Here is an 18,190-nt window from a genome sequence, read left to right as displayed (position 1 = left end):
TAATACTGCTCCTATGTACAAGAATATAACTAATATAATACTGCTCCTATGTACAAGAATATAACTACTATAATACTGCTCCTATGTACAAGAATATAACTACTATAATACTGCTCCTATGTACAAGAATATAACTAATATAGTACTGCTCCTATGTACAAGAATATAACTACTATAATACCGCTCCTATGTACAAGAATATAACTACTATAATACCGCTCCTATGTACAAGAATATAACTAATATAATACCGCTCCTATGTACAAGAATATAACTACTATAATACCGCTCCTATGTACAAGAATATAACTACTATAATACCGCTCCTATGTACAAGAATATAACTACTATAATACCGCTCCTATGTACAAGAATATAACTACTATAATACCGCTCCTATGTACAAGAATATAACTACTATAATACCGCTCCTATGTACAAGAATATAACTACTATAATACCGCTACTATGTACAAGAATATAACTACTATAATACCGCCCCTATATACAAGAATATAACTACTATAATACCGCCCCTATATACAAGAATATAACTACTATAATACCGCCCCTATATACAAGAATATAACTACTATAATACCGCTCCTATGTACAAGAATATAACTACTATAATACTGCTCTTATGTACAGTAATATAACTACTATAATACTGCCCCCTATGTACAAGAATATAACTACTATAATACTGCTCCTATGTACAGGAATATAACTACTATAATACTGCCTCCTATGTACAAGAATATACCCACTATAATACTGCCCCCTATGTACAAGAATATAACCACTATAATACTGCCCCCTATGTACAAGAATATAACTACTATAATACTGCTCCTATGTACAAGAATATAACTACTATAATACTGCCTCCTATGTACAAGAATATAACTACTATAATACTCCCTCCTATGTACAAGAATATAACTACTATAATACTGCTCCTATGTACAGGAATATAACTACTATAATACTGCTCCTATGTACAGGAATATAACTACTATAATACTGCTCCTATGTACAAGAATATAACTACTATAATAATACTGCTCCTATGTACAAGAATATAACTACTATAATACTGCCTCCTATGTACAAGAATATAACTACTATAATACTGCCTCCTATGTACAAGAATATAACTACTATAATACTGCCTCCTATGTACAAGAATATAACTACTATAATACTGCCTCCTATGTACAAGAATATAACTACTATAATACTGCCTCCTATGTACAAGAATATAACTGCTATAATACTGCTCCTATGTACAAGAATATAACTACTATAATACTGCCTCCTATGTACAAGAATATAACTACTATAATACTGCCTCCTATGTACAAGAATATAACTACTATAATACTGCCTCCTATGTACAAGAATATAACTACTATAATACTGCCTCCTATGTACAAGAATATAACTACTATAATACTGCTCCTATGTACAAGAATATAACTACTATAATACTGCTCCTATGTACAAGAATATAACTACTATAATACTGCTCCTATGTACAAGAATATAACTACTATAATACTGCTCCTATGTACAAGAATATAACTACTATAATACTGCTCCTATGTACAAGAATATAACTACTATAATACTGCTCCTATGTACAAGAATATAACTACTATAAATACTGCTCCTATGTACAACTACTATAATGGTATTATGTACGGTATATTAGTGTGACCCACCTCCGCACGCCCTATAGCTACACCGCACTAGTTATTGGACAATGAAGAAGTTGCAGAATATGTTTCCATCGCTCCCGGTCTCATTATTGCTGCGTCCTGAACCAGCAGACGTCATTACTCTCTGTCTCCAGCCACTTACATCAGATCAATATTCTGCTTCTTAGCCCCATTATTGCCTTTTATCTGCCGGATCATTTATACCAATTTGAACTATTAAATGCTTCAGGAAGTCTTTGCTCTTCTACAATAGAGCATAGCCCGTGTGTTACAGTATTATAGGCTCTGGACTTACATGGCATTAGCTTTGTTTCTTTATGGACCTAGAATATGGTTGGGACACTTGTCTTGATGCCAGGTAGACTTGGCTATAAGAGACCATGGTTCTACCGTACCATAGATGGTTTCTTCAGGCTGCACAGTCTTGTTTATGTGCCCCTATTATGATACTATGAAGAGGACACAATTAAGTCTTTTAATGGCCTAGATTAGGTGATAGGATAGTCCAGCTGGCTCTTGTCATGGTGAGTTATGGTTGGTACATGGTTGGGTACTGTGGTTAAGGATGGTGGCTTAGCAGTCATGGGCTTAACTAGGAATGGCTGTATGAAGCATGAATGTTTGGCTCCCTGGGAGCTGGTGTATGTTTTGGAGATCCAGCTACCCTTTCAGATTTCAGATCCATTATATGTAGTAGTTTTGGAGATTCTACTGCCACCAAGGCTTGGAACCTTCAGATGCGAGAAGGGTGCTCTATTATACATAAGGCTGATCATATTGTAATGAATATCAAATACAGCTGAGCCAGTCAACATGGAAGTCATAGGTAGACCCTTAGCCATGGTTATGGTCAACCGATCTGCAATCCTGGGAAGTTGGCCAATGTGGCCTCTAGCTCGATGGAAGCCCTGCACAATTTCCCAGTCCTGTTGAAGTCTTGTGAAGAACCAGCTCATGGAGAAATATGAAGAGGGAAAAGAGGAAGACTGACAAGAAACAAGAAGGATGGAAGCAATCACAGAAATGATGAAGAAGGTCCTCATAGGGTTAGCACAACTGACTCGATGGCACTTGACAATATTGTCATAGTGTATGGATGCTTCCAGGTCAATGGTCTAAAGCCTAACGACCAAGTACAATTTGGAGGCCTGATTCAATTTTATGCTTGGTTATAAAAGCTGGAATAAGATGGGGTTCTTTAATATTTCTACATAATGCAGAGTCCCACCATTATGGTCAATGGAAAGGATCAATGTCGGAAAGAACATTGGTGTGGAGCATAGGTCTTCAGCTCATGACAATGGAAAGGACCCAGTGGAGGACAGAAATGACCCCGGGGCAGGATGCAAAAGGACCCCGGGGCAGGATGCAAAAGGACCCCGGGGCAGGATGCAAAAGGACCCCGGGGCAGGATGCAAAAGGACCCCGGGGCAGGATGCAAAAGGACCCCGGGGCAGGATGCAAAAGGACCCCGGGGCAGGATGCAAAAGGACCCCGGGGCAGGATGCAAAAGGACCCCGGGGCAGGATGCAAAAGGACCCCGGGGCAGGATGCAAAAGGACCCCGGGGCAGGATGCAAAAGGACCCCGGGGCAGGATGCAAAAGGACCCCGGGGCAGGATGCAAAAGGACCCCGGGGCAGGATGCAAAAGGACCCCGGGGCAGGATGCAAAAGGACCCCGGGGCAGGATGCAAAAGGACCCCGGGGCAGGATGCAAAAGGACCCCGGGGCAGGATGCAAAAGGACCCCGGGGCAGGATGCAAAAGGACCCCGGGGCAGGATGCAAAAGGACCCCGGGGCAGGATGCAAAAGGACCCCGGGGCAGGATGCAAAAGGACCCCGGCGCAGGATGCAAAAGGACCCCGGCGCAGGATGCAAAAGGACCCCGGCGCAGGATGCAAAAGGACCCCGGCGCAGGATGCAAAAGGACCCCGGCGCAGGATGCAAAAGGACCCCGGCGCAGGATGCAAAAGGACCCCGGCGCAGGATGCAATGGACCCATGGACAATGGGCAGGTTATCAGAATGGCCCATCTATCTTCATGTATCTTAACCTATATCAGACACATTGTTGTAACAAACTCACACAAATATTTCTTTAAAGTCCACAACTTCTATTTGTCATCCCCCCAGTTTTATTGAGGAACCGACTCTTGAGAATGTCAAATTTTTTTTTTGTTAAAGATCGATCTTTTTATTAAATACTGTCTTTACAGGTTTGTATATTCTTTCCTTAGAAACTACAAGTAACTATAGAAAACAGATGTAGAAACCATGATATGTCTTGTACAATTTTTAATATGCGGTATCATTCGCCCTCTAATTAGATTATGATTACACCGAGGAGGGTCTCCTGTCCTCTATTCCTTCCATTCCTTCTTTATATTGAGGTTCCACTCCCAGGCCAAGTGTTCGGTTTTGTCGTCGTCTGTGAATAAGGATTTTACGTGGTAGCTCCCCCGGACCATCATTCCTTTGGGGGCTTCTTCTAGTGGCGTTTGGAATTCATAAGTCTCAGCACGAGGTCCATAACTCCCCACCATGTGCGTTTCCTTATCAACTGTTGAGAATACAAAAAATGTATTACCTTTTTGTGGCCACCAGAAGGCGCTGTTGCTTTAATGGCTGATATACAATTAGAGTAGAGTATATTCCACTAAATTTCCCCAACTTAGCGGGTCACCCTAAAATATTGGCCCCATCTGCAATCCAAACTTCTTCTAATATTACACAGACGGAGTACAGAGCAGTTAGTATGAGTGCCTCTTGCTCTGTCCCATTGATTTGGATGGGCATGGTGTAATACTTCATTTTCCCCTCTGGGAGTGCTGCAGGGAAATTCATTACTTACTACTAGATTTCCCCATAGCTGATAAAATTTAAAAGCGTAGCCATACGCAGGTCACCTGGTGTCATGTTCTTTTATGTACTACTTTTCCATCATTTACTTACCTCTGATTCCTTTCCGGAAGGTGTGCTGTATATATTTCAACCCAGAAACGATGTCCTTGTTCACCTAGAAATAGAATAAAAAAATGAGCTGATCACTAGAACGAGTTGCTGCCAAGATCATTCCAGGATCAGAACTTAGACGAACCAGAAGTGGTTTAAATATAGTGGAAAATTGCTTTTTGTGCCTTTGTTCCCATGACAAAGCTTCCTGTCCTCATCCTATGGCAGCTCCACACTGGAAACTATGGCAGCTTAGCAGAATACAGCTTTGAAAAGGGTTGTCCAGGACTGGAAAAAACATGGCCGCTTTCTTCCAAAAACAGCACCACCCCTGGTGCCCTATTGACTCCAATGGAGAAGCAATACCAGGCACAACCCATGGATGGGGGAAGTAGGGGGGGGGGGGGGGCTATTTTTTGGGGGGCGAAAAAGCAGTTGTGTTTTTTGCACTCCTGGAAAATCCCTTTAATCCTCAAGGTATAGGTAAGAGAATTTAGAAATCACCTGCTATAGGCCTTATGCACACGACCGTTATGTGTTTTGCGGTCCGCAAACAGCGGATCCGCAAAACACGGATGCGGAACGGCACAGACAGGCTTTAATATAACGGCCTATTCTTGTCCGCAAATCGCGGACAAGAATAGGACAGGTTATTTTTTTTTTTTTTTTGCGGGGCCACGGAACAGAGCAACGGATGCGGACAGCACACGGAGTGCTGTCCGCATCTTTTGCGGCCCCATTAAAAAGTGGATGTGTCCGCAAAACTGCGGCTCGGAGGCGGACCATAAAGAAGAGTCTCCCTATGATAACATTTGGAGGCCATAAAGAAGAGTCTCCCTATGATAACATTTGGGTGCCAGGAAGGGTTTTCATAGGGACATTTTAATTTCATCCTCTGTTTACACAGGGATAATGAGATCTGTAGAGTCTTTCTTTGTGAAAACGGTTCGTCTTCTAACCGGGTTGTCAGGGATCACTTACCTTAAAGGTAATTTTAACCTTGTAGCACACACCCTCTTTCAATACAAAGGTCGATTCCTTAAGTGCAGCTACGTTGCCTGCAAAGAAAAAAATAAAAAATCAAACAAATGCAATAAGTAAGTATATAAAGTGAAAAATCTAATAATCTGTGTTCCTCAACCTGCCGTTCTCCAGCTGTTGCAAATCTACAACTCCCATCATGCTCGGACCAGCACAGTTTGAGGAACTCTGCATAGTGTACTGCAGCAGGACTGCAGTAATGCAGTCACGCCACTAGAGGTCAATAGAGTACTGGAATAGAGATATTAATGGGATTATTATACTACACATTATTTATATAGCGCCAATGTATTCCAGAGAGCCGTAAAAACAGCCCTACCTGTCCCACGAGCTCACAATCTAATACCAGACAAACAACTATTAAATATTCAGCCACTGATTTTTTTCACAATAGGGTAGGAGGTGCTAAGCTTTTAGATTTTGGGAGGTTGAAGAACATCTGCGGATTTACCTTTAGTAAATGGCTGGCCTTTGAAATCAGCCGCTCACTAGGATAACCCACAGCTCCCCCCCAAAACCTGCCTGCTCCCCCACTTTCGATGACCTGTTGGACCTTTTCATCTACATTTATAATGGTAGAGAAGCATCTTCATCCATAAAATTGTGGATATCTGCAGCCGCCACCGGGGGGCGCTCACTACATATAGTTCTACTCTGTAATCTGCAAACAGTAAATTCCCCTTAGTCATGTCACTCTATGGCTATGCAGGAGATTTGGAGCCCTGCATCAGAAAAATGGAGCTCGAACTTCTACAAAAAGGTCTTTTAAGCAATTAAAGGGATGATCCAGGAATTTGAGATTGATGGCTTCCCCCGGTGAGCACCTCAGCCTCTTCCTAGGCCAGTGATGCCGCCTTCATGGGTCACGTGGCCTAAGTGCAGCTCAGTCCCCTTCAAGCAAAGGGTCCTGGGCGGCAATACCAAGTACTGCCACTATACAACGGAGAGCGCTGTGCTGATTGGAGGGGTCCTGGAAGGGAGACCCCAGGACAGGCCATCAATATCAAATTCCTGGATAACCCCTTTAATCAGCACAGACTGATTTCTGTCTATAGTTGGAGGTGCACATTAAAGGGGTTGTATCATCTCAATCATTGATGATCACTTGGATATGCCCCTGATGTCAGGTGAGGGCTTCACCTTTTGGGACCTGCACCTATCTCCAGAACGGGCCCCTAAAAGTGAAGGACAGCGCACTGCGCAGTCACCTCTGTGTGAAAGGAGACTGCCGGCGCCATAAAAATGATGGGAGGGTGCCAGCGCTTGCGCAGCGTACTCGCCTTCATTTTTGAGGGGCCCATTTTGAAGATAGGTGCAGGTCCCGGAGGTGCAACCAGCAACTATCTGCCCTTGGTGGTCTGTCCTAGTGATATGCAGCAAATGTCTGAGATAGGACCACGCCTGCGCAGCATGGAGAGGCCGTCTACTGTATAACTGGCAGATAAGAGCCACCCGGGGAGGAAAGCATGGGATTGCTAGGTAACTTGTACTACTACACCCAGCAGGAGGAGGATGAACCATAGATTCTGCCATGGTGTGCATGTAGCGCGCTTCACTTGTCCCCTGAGCTTACATGTAGAATTGGCCGTCTTCAAGGATTGGGATTTTCTCTTCTCCCGGAAGGTTTCACAGGCTGGTGGGTGCTGCATTGTGGAAGCGTCACCCATGTCAATGAGCGGCAGGAGGGGATCCGAATACTAATGTCTCCACTGCCTCTACAGTCTCGGGGTGTCCTCTGCTACATCGTACCCACGGGATCCCGGCAGAGGGTTACATTGCACCCACGGGATCCCGGCAGAGGGTTACATTGTACCCACGGGATCCCGGCAGAGGGTTACATTGCACCCACGGGATCCCGGCAGAGGGTTACATTGCACCCACGGGATCCCGGCAGAGGGTTACATTGCACCCACGGGATCCCGGCAGAGGGTTACATTGCACCCACGGGATCCCGGCAGAGGGTTACATTGTACCTACGGGATCCTGGCAGAGGGTTACATTGCACCCACGGGATCCCGGCAGAGGGTTACATCGTACCCACGGGATCCCGGCAGAGGGTTACATTGTACCCACGGGATCCCGGCAGAGGGTTACATTGTACCCACGGGATCCCGGCAGAGGGTTACATCGTACCCACGGGATCCCGGCAGAGGGTTACATTGTATCTACGGGATCCAGGCAGAGGGTTACATTGCACCCACGGGATCCAGGCAGAGGGTTACATTGTACCCACGGGATCCAGGCAGAGGGTTACATTGTACCCACGGGATCCCGGCAGAGGGTTACATTGTACCCACGGGATCCCGGCAGAGGGTTACATTGTACCCACGGGATCCCGGCAGAGGGTTACATTGTACCCACGGGATCCCGGCAGAGGGTTACATTGTACCCACGGGATCCCGGCAGAGGGTTACATCGTACCCACGGGATCCCGGCAGAGGGAGAAGGTACCGCGTTTCACGTCCGGCTCTTGTAGATATGGTGGATGTTCCGTACCGTGCACTGTGCCATTTTAAAGGGGAACACACATTCATAGAACCACTTGTCATTAGACACACGCGTCTCCACCATAGGGTTAATTCTGCAAACTGGACTTTAACTCCGTCTCACCATTAAAGGGGTACTTTAGGTTTCTGGCAAATATTGTTATGAGGTGCATATGGCTGTAGGGGGCGGGGTGGCTATGTACTACTGCAGCTCCTTGGTTCTTAAAGGGGTTATCCAGGAATTTGATATTGATGGCCTATCCTCAGGATAAGACCTCAATATCAGATCGTTGGGGGTCCGACTCCTGGCGCCCCCACCAATCAGCTGTTTGATGAAGCAGCAGCGCTCACCGGACCCCCACCAATCAGCTGTTTGATGAAGCAGCAGCGCTCACCGGACCCCCACCAGCACAGTATAGTGGCCGTCCGTGGTATTGACTGAGCTGCTCCTAGGCCATGTGACCGATGTACAATGATGTCACCGGCCTAGGAAGAGGCCTAAATGTTCTCGGAGTGCGGCAGCCTCTTCGTACAGCTGATCGCCAGGGCTGACGGGACTCGTATCCCTGCTGATCCTGATAGGCCATCAAAAATGTACAGCATATCTATCTATTAGGGCTGCACGATATGGGGATTTTGTGCGATTGCGATTAGGGCCCTAAAAATTGCGATAACTATGTGCGATGCGATATTTTAAAGGGAATTGTGCTAGAGGTCTATTTGCTTGGATTTTCCCGTATGAGCCCCTGCCGTGACCAGTCACCCAGGTACCGTATTTTTTTGCTTTATAAGACGCACCTAGGTTTTTGAGGAGGAAAATAAGAAAAAAAAAGATTTTGAACCAGAAGGTGTGCTTTTGGTGGATTTTGAACTAATAATGCTCTGTGGGTGGCACTGTTTTGGGGGATCTGTGGGTGGCACTGTTATGGGGGATGACACACATATAGCATATTATGCTGGTCCCCCTCATGGCCCTATGTGCCACAGCATTACTTTATTAATGTCCCCTAAACCGCGCACATCACGGTCTTTGTATGCAAAGTCTTTCTTTACTGCTGAAACAATCGCTCTCCTATTGATATGATCACCGGCCTCTGCACTCACTATGGATGCACTGCAGCGAGCGGGCGGCCGGGGCATCACTAACGTCAGTCACGCTCCTCCCACTTCATTAATGAAGCCGCTCGCTGCAGTGCATCCATAGTGAGTGCAGAGGCCGGTGATCATATCAATAGGAGAGCGATTGTTTCAGCAGTAAAGAAAGACTTTGCATACAAAGACCGTGATGTGCGCGGGGCCCGCCGCGACTTGCCTCCAGCCCCTCCCCCCACTGTAACTGATGTATCGCCGGCTGCGCTGTGCAGCATAGCGGCCGGCGATACATCAGTGTCAGCCACGTAAAAAGTCAACCATCACTTTATGAGACGCACAGCGTGTCTTATAAAGCGAAAAATAAAAATCGCAGCATTTTTGGGTCGGCCAAAATCATTTGGCGATTATCGCGATACGATTGCTTTGGCGATATATATATCGTGCAGGCCTACTATCTATGTATCATAATCCCTCCTCATCTGTAGGTGTCCATCAGATGGACCTAACTTGTGCTTTGAGGGCTTTTCTCTGACCATGCCATGGAAGTGGGTGGGCTCTTAATGGAGCACAACAGCCAATCAGATCTCTCCTCAATTCAGCTCCTCCTCCCCTCTCACAGACACAGAGTGAGAAAGAAGCTGCAGCTGCATCCCCCTCCTCCCTCTCCCCTATTTTCTTTACTTTGATGTGGAGGTTTGTGAGCATTTACAGGACGGGTAGAGGTAGGGAAAGGGGACTACAGGCTGGAAGAAGAGATCATAGAAGAGCTGAGCAATGCCCTCATATCTTTACTGGATTTCGGACGCCGCGTTTTGGGTTTAATACATTTACATCTTCTCGAAGACTCCTACTCAGCATTTCAAAGTAAAGGGCTGATTATTAATTCAGCACACATCATGGAGTGCTCCTCGTACAGCCCATGTTAATTTACTTCAGCACCTTCCCCTTGCGAGATGCGGCGTGTAATTAACATGCAGGTCACGCTGCGCCTCTTACCAGCTCCTCATCTGGAGACATGAAATCCTTCATTTCTGCTTCCGACAGCGGCCTGATCTGATAAGATTAAAGCCGCCAGATCTGTGCAGCCGTACGAGTAGAGATTTAATGTTCTTAAATTAATGTGAAAAGGAAAATACCCCTAATTTCATCTCAGTAGCCTGACCTCCACACACTCAGGATTTTCTGTCTCATTCCCGCAGGGCCTGGTACTTACATACCTTGTGTTCTTGTGATCACATCAGACTTTTCAACCATTTAAGGGTACATGCACACGTTCAGGATTCATGTGCGGAGAATCCGCACTGAAATCCGCAGGTGTTCGCAGGCAAATCTGTGCGGTCAATCCGCATTAATTGGGGCAGATTTGCATGCGGATTTGGTGCGGATTCGGTGCGGATTTTCCGCATGCGGATTTCACTAAGTAAATGAAGAAAATCCGGTCAGTAAAAAAAAATTAATTGACATGTCGCGGATTTTAAAATCCGCACCGCAGGTCAAAATCCGCGCGGAAAAAATCTGAATCGTGTGCATTGAGAATTTCAAATTCTCATAGAATACAATGGACATGACCTACGGTGCGGATTTTCCGCGCGGAAAATCCGCACGCAATCCTGATCGTGTGCAGGGGGCCTAACACCAGTTTTAAAATCTAAACAGGTGAGCTGAAAATTTCTGAAACACAGCTCCAAATCCCCTGCATCAGCAGTTTAATTACACACTTCTGGCTACCAGCAGCCACCACTAGAGGGAGCTCACTAAACACTATTTATCCATTAAACCAGCGGTCCCCAACCGCCGGGCCGCGGCCCAAGACCGGGCCCTGGAAGATGGTTTGCCGGGCCGCGGCGATCAGGGCAGTCTTTAACTCTGTACTAATGAAGCGCTTCCATTAGTAGGTGAAAGATCTGTACTCACCACTTCCTGGTCCACGGCTCGGCTATCGGCTGTGCATGTCTGCGCACAGCGTGAGGTCGCTCTGTGACATGACACTGTGCGCCGCTATACACAGCCAGCCGACAGCAGAATGAAGAGGATCGCGATGGTGACCAGGAGCAGGAGAGGTAAGTGTTTTTTTTATTTTATTTTATTTGCACTAGGGGCTGATGGCTGACATTGGGGGGGGGCTTATGGCTGACATTGGGGGGGGGCTTATGGCTGACATTGGGGGGGGCTTATGGCTGACATTGGGGGGGGCTTATGGCTGACATTGGGGGGGGCTTATGGCTGACATTGGGGGGGCTTATGGCTGACATTGGGGGGGCTTATGGCTGACATTGGGGGGGGGGCTTATGGCTGACATTGGGGGGGGGGCTTATGGCTGACATTGGGGGGGGGGGCTTATGGCTGACATTGGGGGGGGGGGCTTATGGCTGACATTGGGGGGGGCTTATGGCTGACATTGGGGGGGGCTTATGGCTGACATTGGGGGGGGCTTATGGCTAACATTGGGGGGGCTTATGGCTGACATTGGGGGGGCTTATGGCTGACATTGGGGGGGGCTTATGGCTGACATTGGGGGGGCTTATGGATGACATTGGGGGGGCTTATGGATGACATTGGGGGCTGATAGATGGCTAAAGATTTGGGGGTTGATCTGAGCCATTGGGGGTCTGATTGCTGGTCTGACCTGAGGTGTAATGAAAAATATTTTTTTCTTATTGTTCTCCTCTAAAACCTAGGTGCATCTTATAGGGCGAAAAATACGGTACAGTGCAGCAGAGACCAGTGCAGCAGAGACCAGTGCAGCAGAGACCAGTGCAGCAGAGACCAGTGCAGCAGAGACCAGTGCAGCAGAGACCAGTGCAGCAGAGACCAGTGCAGCAGAGACCATAGTCAGTTTATATAGTGTTATATATTTTAATATGCACCTTGTGTTTTGTTATGCACGTGAATCAGTCAGCCCCGCCCACCCCCTAAGCTCTGCCCCAGAACCCCCGCCCCCTTCCCCCCCCACCCGGTCCCTAGAAAAATTGTCTTGCATGAAACTGGTCCTTGGTGCAAAAAAGGTTGGGGACCACTGCATTAAACAACATAATAAATCTATATGCAGTGAGCTCCCTCTAGTGGTGGCTGCTAGCGGACAGAATTGTATCATGTAGCTCAATCTCTGCAGATGATTTGGAGCACTGTATCAGGAAAAATGGAGCTACAACTGCTATAAAGACATTTTGAATGTTTTGATAAAATGTAAGACCGTGAGGTTTGGGAGAGTCGGTGGGGCAGGAAAAAATAGGGAGCATCTTATCACCCAATGAATCTAGTACTTCATAAAATATGGCCATTAATGCAGCATCTTGTGATTCCACCTTACATGAACTTTTATATAAATTCCTCCAGATTGAAGGACTTTCCCATATATGTAGATTTATTATGCTACAAGTTTCTGATTTGGTTACATGAATCTTTTACCTGTTAAGTCCATAGTGATGGGCGCGGGGGCTTCATCGCATATCAAAGCCATCTGCGTCACCTGCACGTTGGGGGCACTATGGTCTGAAGAAAAAAAAAAATACAAATTTATTGAAAATTAAAAACTGCTTAACTAACCGTCTCTTGTCATCCAGAATTATCCCATCTCAAACCATGACATCCGACCTACACCATCCAAATAGTAACTGTCGCACCTCATCCCTCATTATCACACCTCGTCCCATCCCCAACCATCACACCTCGTCCCATCCCCAACCATCACACCTCGTCCCATCCCCAACCATCACACCTCGTCCCATCCCCAACCATCACACCTCGTCCCATCCCCAACCATCACACCTCGTCCCATCTCTCATTATCACACCTCGTCCCATCCCCAACCATCACACCTCGTCCCATCCCCAACCATCACACCTCGTCCCATCCCCAACCATCACACCTCGTCCCATCCCCAACCATCACACCTTGTCCCATCCCCAACCATCACACCTCGTCCCATCTCTCATTATCACACCTCGTCCCATCCCCAACCATCACACCTCGTCCCATCCCCAACCATCACACCTCGTCCCATCCCCAACCATCACACCTCGTCCCATCCCCAACCATCACACCTCGTCCCATCCCCAACCATCACACTTCGTCCCATCTCTCATTATCACACCTCATCCCATCCCCAACCATCACACCTTGTCCCATCCCCAACCATCACACCTCGTCCCATCCCCAACCATCACACCTCGTCCCATCTCTCATTATCACACCTCATCCCATCCCCAACCATCACACCTCGTCCCATCCCCAACCATCACACCTCGTCCCATCCCCAACCATCACACCTCGTCCCATCCCCAACCATCACACCTCGTCCCATCCCCAACCATCACACCTCGTCCCATCCCCAACCATCACACCTCGTCCCATCCCCAACCATCACACCTCGTCCCATCCCCAACCATCACACCTCGTCCCATCCCCAACCATCACACCTCGTCCCATCCCCAACCATCACACCTCGTCCCATCCCCAACCATCACACCTCGTCCCATCCCCAACCATCACACCTCGTCCCATCCCCAACCATCACACCTCGTCCCATCCCCAACCATCACACCTCGTCCCATCCCCAACCATCACACCTCGTCCCATCCCCAACCATCACACCTCGTCCCATCTCTCATTATTATACCTCATCCCATCCCCAACCATCACACCTCATCCCATCCCCAACCATCACACCTCGTCCCATCCCCAACCATCACACCTCGTCCCATCCCCAACCATCACACCTCGTCCCATCCCCAACCATCACACCTCGTCCCATCCCCAACCATCACACCTCGTCCCATCTCTCATTATCATACCTCATCCCATCTCCAACCATCACACCTCATCCCATCCCCAACCATCACACCTCGTCCCATCCCCAACCATCACACCTCGTCCCATCCCCAACCATCACACCTCGTCCCATCCCCAACCATCACACCTCGTCCCATCCCCAACCATCACACCTCATCCCATCCCCAACCATCACACCTCATCCCATCCCCAACCATCACACCTCATCCCATCCCCAACCATCACACCTCATCCCATCCCCAACCATCACACCTCATCCCATCCCCAACCATCACACCTCATCCCATCCCCAACCATCACACCTCATCCCATCTCTCATTATTATACCTCATCCCATCCCCAACCATCACACCTCATCCCATCCCCAACCATCACACCTCATCCCATCCCCAACCATCACACCTCATCCCATCTCTCATTATCACACCTCATCCCATCCCCAACCATCACACCTCGTCCCATCCCCAACCATCACACCTCGTCCCATCTCTCATTATCACACCTCATCCCATCCCCAACCATCACACCTTGTCCCATCCCCAACCATCACACCTCGTCCCATCCCCAACCATCACACCTCGTCCCATCCCCAACCATCACACCTCGTCCCATCTCTCATTATCACACCTCATCCCATCCCCAACCATCACACCTCATCCCATCTCTCATTATCACACCTCATCCCATCTCTCATTATCACACCTCATCCCATCCCCAACCATCACACCTCATCCCATCCCCAACCATCACACCTCGTCCCATCTCTCATTATCATACCTCATCCCATCTCCAACCATCACACCTCATCCCATCCCCAACCATCACACCTCGTCCCATCTCTCATTATCACACCTCATCCCATCTCTCATTATCATACCTCATCCCATCTCCAACCATCACACCTCATCCCATCCCCAACCATCACACCTCGTCCCATCCCCAACCATCACACCTCGTCCCATCCCCAACCATCACACCTCGTCCCATCCCCAACCATCACACCTCATCCCATCCCCAACCATCACACCTCATCCCATCCCCAACCATCACACCTCATCCCATCCCCAACCATCACACCTCATCCCATCCCCAACCATCACACCTCATCCCATCCCCAACCATCACACCTCATCCCATCTCTCATTATTATACCTCATCCCATCCCCAACCATCACACCTCATCCCATCCCCAACCATCACACCTCATCCCATCCCCAACCATCACACCTCATCCCATCTCTCATTATCACACCTCATCCCATCTCTCATTATCACACCTCATCCCATCCCCAACCATCACACCTCGTCCCATCCCCAACCATCACACCTCGTCCCATCTCTCATTATCACACCTCATCCCATCCCCAACCATCACACCTTGTCCCATCCCCAACCATCACACCTCGTCCCATCCCCAACCATCACACCTCGTCCCATCCCCAACCATCACACCTCGTCCCATCCCCAACCATCACACCTCGTCCCATCTCTCATTATCACACCTCATCCCATCCCCAACCATCACACCTCATCCCATCCCCAACCATCACACCTCATCCCATCTCTCATTATCACACCTCATCCCATCCCCAACCATCACACCTCATCCCATCCCCAACCATCACACCTCGTCCCATCTCTCATTATCATACCTCATCCCATCTCCAACCATCACACCTCATCCCATCCCCAACCATCACACCTCGTCCCATCTCTCATTATCACACCTCATCCCATCTCTCATTATCACACCTCATCCCATCCCCAACCATCACACCTCGTCCCATCTCTCATTATCATACCTCATCCCATCTCCAACCATCACACCTCATCCCATCCCCAACCATCACACCTCGTCCCATCCCCAACCTTCACACCTCGTCCCATCCCCAACCTTCACACCTCGTCCCATCCCCAACCATCACACCTCATCCCATCCCCAACCATCACACCTCATCCCATCTCTCATTATTATACCTCATCCCATCCCCAACCATCACACCTCATACCATCCCCAACCATTATACCTTATCCCACCCCCAACCATCACACCTCATCCCATCCCCAACCATCATACCTCATCCCATCCCCAACTATCACACCCCTTCCCATGCCCAACCATCCCACCAACCATACTATCCAATCTTCATCTCCAGCTCCCTGCATCAAACCATCCCATCTTCACATCACCCAGCAATCTATCTCATCTCCACCTCCATCCATCTCATCCTCAACAACTAATGTTATATCATCTTTACATCTATTTCAGCATCACGATTTCTCAGCCCTAGATGGCGCTCCCACCATGTTCCCTATACCAGGGCAGGTCCCCTCAGGTCTCATTACACATGATGGTAGAGCTCTCTCTATATAGAGCTGTATTCACACAGGGGGTAATTTCATCCCTTGGACACAGCAACCACCATTGGCGCCTTCTCCTTGTACTTTACAGACAGAAGAACGCCCCCGGCAGCACATTGTGAGCTCCTGCCCCTCTCAGGAAACCCAACAGTGTGAACAGAGGCTTGGAAGAGTCGAGCTTCATGCTGGACCCTCAGCAGGAAAATCCACTGCCGATTCCACCAGAATGCGGCCGCTTATCTCCACCAACATGCAGGCGCCACTCATCAGAATCCTCCCCTTGTTTTAATTAATAAATTTCTAGAAATGTTCTTATCACTAAAACTCAAAAAATGTCCACAGTTCATTCAGGGACAGAGAGCTGGGGGAGGGGATACATATTTTATAGTTCCAGTTTTGAATACTTTAAACAGCACATCTTCTACTCCAGTCACATCCAAAGCAGCAGCATCACATATACTACTCCCATCACTTTTAAATCTGCATCATAACATCTTCTACTACAGTCACTTTCAAAGCTGCATCATAAGGACATCTACTCCAGTAACATCCAACGTTTCATTCTTAGATATTCTAATCCAGTCACATCCAAAGTAGCACTATTAGATCTTCTACACCGGTCGCATCTGATGCTGCAACATTGTGTCTTGTACTCTGGTTCCATCCAAATCTGCATCATTGCATTTTCTACTCTATTCACTTCCATCATGACTTAAAATCCAGGACTATCCAAAGTTGCATCATCTTCTACTCCAGTCACGCTGAAAGCTGCAACATGACATCATTGACCCCAGTCACTTCCAAAACTTCTCATTAGGGTGTCTATTCCAGTCACATCCAAAGTTGCATCCTTACATTTTCTACTCGAGGCACTGTCAATGCTGCATCATCAAGTCTTCCACACTGGTTGCATCCAAAGCTGCATCATTGTGTCTTGTACTCAGGTCCCATCCAAAGCTGCATCATTGTATTTTCTACCACTTTTATAACCATGCCTTCTACTGTAGTCACATCCAAGTCTGCACCATGAAATCCAATCACATGCAAAACTGCATCAGCTTCTATTCCAGACACATTCAAAGTTGCTAAATCATCTACTCAAGCCACGTTCAAAGCTCCATCATGACATCTACTCCAGTCACTTCCAAAGCTGCCTCATGAGGACGTCTACTCCAGTCACATCCAAACTTGCATCCTTACATCTCATAATGTAGTCACCATCAACGCTGCATCATCACATCTAGCCCAGTAGCTTCCAAAGCTGCATCTTGTACTAAGTCACATCGAAAGGTGCTTGCAGGTTCATTCCATTTTCTACTGAAGTGACTTCCAAAGCTACATGTCGGCACTTTCTACTCTAGTCACATCCAAGGCTGCACCATCAAGACTTCAATCCCAGTCACTTGCAAAGCTGCATCATCAGGTCTTGCTGCAGCCCATCACATACAACGCCTGGAGGATTATAGGGCGTATCACAATATGTATATAGTCCCCGGGGGTTTCCAGGAGTCCTGCGTACACCCCCCCCCCCAGCGACAGAACCTCGTATCCCGGAATGATGGGCGCCACCCTTGTGACCCTCAGCACCCGGGTCACATGCTCTCATCCAGGACGTGACCCAGATGGAAGCGGCAAACCATGGGCACCAAACACTGATACATTGTAACTAACTGCAGCTGCTCGGCCATAGGATTCCATTCACTGCCAGCGAGCGGAGATCTTGAAAAGGCAACTTTTTTTTTTC

The 18,190-nt window shown here is 47.7% G+C and overlaps 1 protein-coding gene across 2 annotated transcripts in view; it reads right to left on the bottom strand.

Moving 5' to 3' along the window:
- Nucleotides 1-3,890: 3,890 nt before the first annotated feature.
- LOC121008140 (rho GDP-dissociation inhibitor 2-like) overlaps nucleotides 3,891-18,190 on the bottom strand; it is a 41,631-nt gene continuing 27,331 nt past the window's right edge. For both annotated transcript variants that reach the window (XM_040440502.1, XM_040440501.1), the window contains exons 3-6: nucleotides 12,703-12,786; nucleotides 5,657-5,733; nucleotides 4,676-4,739; nucleotides 3,891-4,283 (exon numbers count right to left, since the gene is read on the bottom strand). In XM_040440502.1, coding sequence (XP_040296436.1) covers nucleotides 4,084-4,283; nucleotides 4,676-4,739; nucleotides 5,657-5,733; nucleotides 12,703-12,786 — 425 coding nt within the window. In that variant the 3' untranslated portion in view covers nucleotides 3,891-4,083. The remainder of the gene's footprint in view (nucleotides 4,284-4,675; nucleotides 4,740-5,656; nucleotides 5,734-12,702; nucleotides 12,787-18,190) is intronic.

This window comes from Bufo bufo, chromosome 7 (genome assembly GCF_905171765.1).
Source record: "Bufo bufo chromosome 7, aBufBuf1.1, whole genome shotgun sequence".
NCBI classification, from domain to species: domain Eukaryota; kingdom Metazoa; phylum Chordata; class Amphibia; order Anura; family Bufonidae; genus Bufo; species Bufo bufo.
This window is presented reverse-complemented; position numbering and strand designations above follow the sequence as displayed.